This window comes from Salpingoeca rosetta (genome assembly GCF_000188695.1).
Source record: "Salpingoeca rosetta unplaced genomic scaffold supercont1.9, whole genome shotgun sequence".
In the NCBI taxonomy this organism is placed as follows: Eukaryota; class Choanoflagellata; order Craspedida; family Salpingoecidae; genus Salpingoeca; species Salpingoeca rosetta.
Window position 1 is genome coordinate 736,923 of NW_004754925.1, and position 3,114 is coordinate 740,036.

The 3,114-nt window shown below is 53.6% G+C and overlaps 2 protein-coding genes across 2 annotated transcripts in view; both read right to left on the reverse strand.

Annotated features, from left to right (window-relative positions):
• The window catches only part of PTSG_12126 (uncharacterized protein), a gene marked incomplete at both ends in the record, with an annotated part of 7,349 nt that extends 5,973 nt beyond the window's left edge, over positions 1-1,376 (reverse strand). Inside the window, 3 exons of the mRNA XM_004994908.1 lie at positions 812-897; positions 1,018-1,065; positions 1,199-1,376. Coding sequence (XP_004994965.1) covers positions 812-897; positions 1,018-1,065; positions 1,199-1,376 — 312 coding nt within the window. The remainder of the gene's footprint in view (positions 1-811; positions 898-1,017; positions 1,066-1,198) is intronic.
• A 66-nt stretch (positions 1,377-1,442) lies between these two features.
• The window catches only part of PTSG_04070 (uncharacterized protein), a gene marked incomplete at both ends in the record, with an annotated part of 4,072 nt that continues 2,400 nt past the window's right edge, over positions 1,443-3,114 (reverse strand). The window contains 3 exons of the mRNA XM_004994909.1: positions 1,443-1,534; positions 1,791-2,253; positions 2,575-2,812. Coding sequence (XP_004994966.1) covers positions 1,443-1,534; positions 1,791-2,253; positions 2,575-2,812 — 793 coding nt within the window. The remainder of the gene's footprint in view (positions 1,535-1,790; positions 2,254-2,574; positions 2,813-3,114) is intronic.

The window sequence follows — 3,114 nt, forward strand, 5'->3', positions numbered from 1 at the left end:
ATGGGTTTTCATTTCTAACTTCTAGCCATTCATCCTTACCCGCCACCTGAACTGTGGTTTGTTGATTTGAATAGAGAGTAAGTAAAGAGCGAGCACGAACCTAAGCCTCCCCCCCTCCCTTATCGTGTGTGGGGGGGGGGGGGTCGGCGAACACTGATCTCGATTTTTATCCTTACTTTAATGTAGTTTTGTTCGCGTTGCGTGGGTGTGAAGTGTGTGATGGTTTGTATGTCTATCCTCTCCGTCATTTCGGTGTTGGTTTTGTATCATGCTCTGCTTGTGTCGGCGGAATTCTAGGACTCTTGGTTGTTGCTCATGTTTTATGTAGTATACTAGCACCTTGTGCGGTTTGTGTTGAGGTTGTTGTAGTTGTTGTTGTTGTTGTTGTTGTTGTTGTTGGGTGGTGTTGTTGTTGTTGAGGCACCTGTTGTTGTTGTTGTTGTTGAGGCACCTGTTGCTGTTGTTGTTGTTGAGGCACCTGTTGCTGTTGTTGTTGTTGAGGCACCTGTTGTTGTTGTTGTTGTTGTTGCTGCTGCTGCTGCTGTTGTTGTGGTTGTTGTTGTTGTTGTTGTTGTTGTTGAGGCACCTGTTGTTGTTGTTGTTGTTGTTGTTGTTGTTGTTGTTTGTTCTCTGGTTCCTGCTCATCTGCTTGATGTTTTGAGGGCTTGCTGCTCGTGGGTGCCATCAGCGACTGCAGGAGGGAGACAGCGAGTGGCGCACCTGGTCGTAGAAACACACCCCAACAGCTTGGACTTGAACAACGCGCTGGAGAAGTAGGCAAGGTACATGTGGCAAAGTGGGCAAGCTACACACCATCATTTCGCTGCCTCAAGGCCTCGCCGCGAGGTTGGAGCTGCTGTTCCTTGAAAACTGGCTCCGTTCGCCGGGCACCTTGCACTTGAGGTTGCGAGTGACAAGCGGAAGAAGCAACGTCAGGACATGTGTGTGTGCGTGTGTGTGTGTGTGCGTGTGCGTGTGCGTGTGTGTGTGTGTGTGTGTGTGTGCGTGTAGGGGTACCTGCGGGCTCCGCGTCATTTGACTCCGACTTCGGTTGCCACGCATCATCTGTATGTATGTAGAATGTACGGTCGCCGATGAGATTGTTGGTTGGTGTGTCTTGCACGTCATCCACGCGGTACATCACGCATGCACGACCGCATCACGCATACACAGAGCACATACATGCGAGTGCACGTACGAAACAGCGGTTTCCTCGCGCCCTCCCGAGTGCTTGCCGCCTTCTTGCCTCCCCTGCGGCCGCGCACAGGGAACAGCCGCAGTCTCGACGGGGCCAGTGTCTTCACTCTTTTCCGGGGGTGTTCCTGCTTGATGCCCGCTTGTCGACATCGCTTCTGCCCGTCGGCAATGATGGACATCCTGTCCGTGAGGCGGTCGATGAGAGTGCAAATGTCCTCAAGCAAAAGATTGTCCTTGTCAACGGGTCAACGACCAATCCCCGAGGGGTATTCTGTGATTTCGTCCAGCTGCCGCGACATGGTGCGCATGAGCTGTTTCACGCGATCTTTGGTTCGCCCTGTTCGGCCAGCAATGCACGGATGATCGTGTGAGTACGCAGGAGTGGATATGTGTGTGTGTGCGTGCGTGTGTGAGTCTGTCTGCCCGAGCGTGTGCGCATCTCTTTCTCTCTCAACTCACTCACTAGCACATACACACACACACACACACTCGCTCTCTGTCACCCTCTGTCACTCTCTGTCACTCAGTCACTCTGTGTCAGCGCGCACGCGCACGAGTACGCTCGTGTACACGTGCATGATATCCTGTTTCACCTGTGTGCCGGCTTGGTTTGTGTTCTGGCGTTGGGGCAGCGACGGGAAATGATGTGGCTGGGTCGGTGCTGCCCGTCGTGTGAATGAAAACCGCAGCCGTGTGCTTACATACAGGGGGAGAGCCCTTGTACGCAGGACACACGCACTCATAGACGTGGATGCAGTCAGCGCGGGAGCAGAACTCGCACGTAAACGCAGCTCTCATGGTGACAGCCTTTGGGTCCTTGTCAGGGAATGACACTGTGAACGACAAGTCACTGGTGCGATCAACACTTGGACCCGCTTGCTTAGCGATGCTGAGTGCCGATGACGCGCAGCGTTGTGCCTTCGTAACCACTCCATTGACTTGAGCGTGTAGAACCTTCTGTCTTTGCTCCTCCGCGAATGAGAGCAAGCGGCGCAGCAGGTAGTCAGCACGCCCCGATTTCCTGTCAAGGTGTTCCTTGAGAACGCGGTGAAAGGACTGCGCCCATCGGAGCACAATGATTAAACAACCAGGCATGTGCCACGAGGTAACGGACAGCGAAGAGCACGTAAGGGTGTGGTTCTTCAGGTGAATGCGTGCATATCTCTGGGTGCGTGTGCGTGTGTGTGTGTGTGTGTGTGCGTGTGTGCGTGCGTGCGTGTGTGTGTGTGATGTGTGTGAGCGTGGGCCTGGGTATGACCACTGACCTCGATGTCTGTGTGTGTGTGTGTGTGTGTGTGTGTGTGTGTGTGTGTGTGTGTGTGTGTGTGTGTGTGAGCGTGTGTGTGTGTGAGCGTGTGTCTGGGTATGACCACTAACCTCGATATAATTGTTCGTCGTTGGATCTTGGGGGCGCCTGCAGTAGTCAGCCCACAGGTGCGCCCATTCAAAGTAATGCTTTCTTGAATAATCCAGCACTTTTGGGTCATCCTTGTACCGCTCCGAGAAAAGTCGCTTGCCGCGCTCGAAATCTTGGATGGTTGAGCACTTCATGAGCTCCTCCAAGTCCTTCACCGGCGAGAGCCCATCCTTGGATCTGGAGCTGAAGTGTCTGAGCCTGTCACGCACACCACAACGCCGTTGCAGACAAGTATCAGAGTGCCGCGTCAGCAGGTAAAGCACACGAATGTGTGAACATACACGCACGCGCGCACACACGCACACACGGAGACACACACACACACACACACATACACGGAGCCACACACACACACAGAGCCACACAAAGAGGCCAGACTCAACCAACACACAACGGATAAGCCACACACACACACACACACACACACACAATTACACGGAGCCACACACACACACACACACACGCAGACACGGAGACACACATACACACACACAGACACA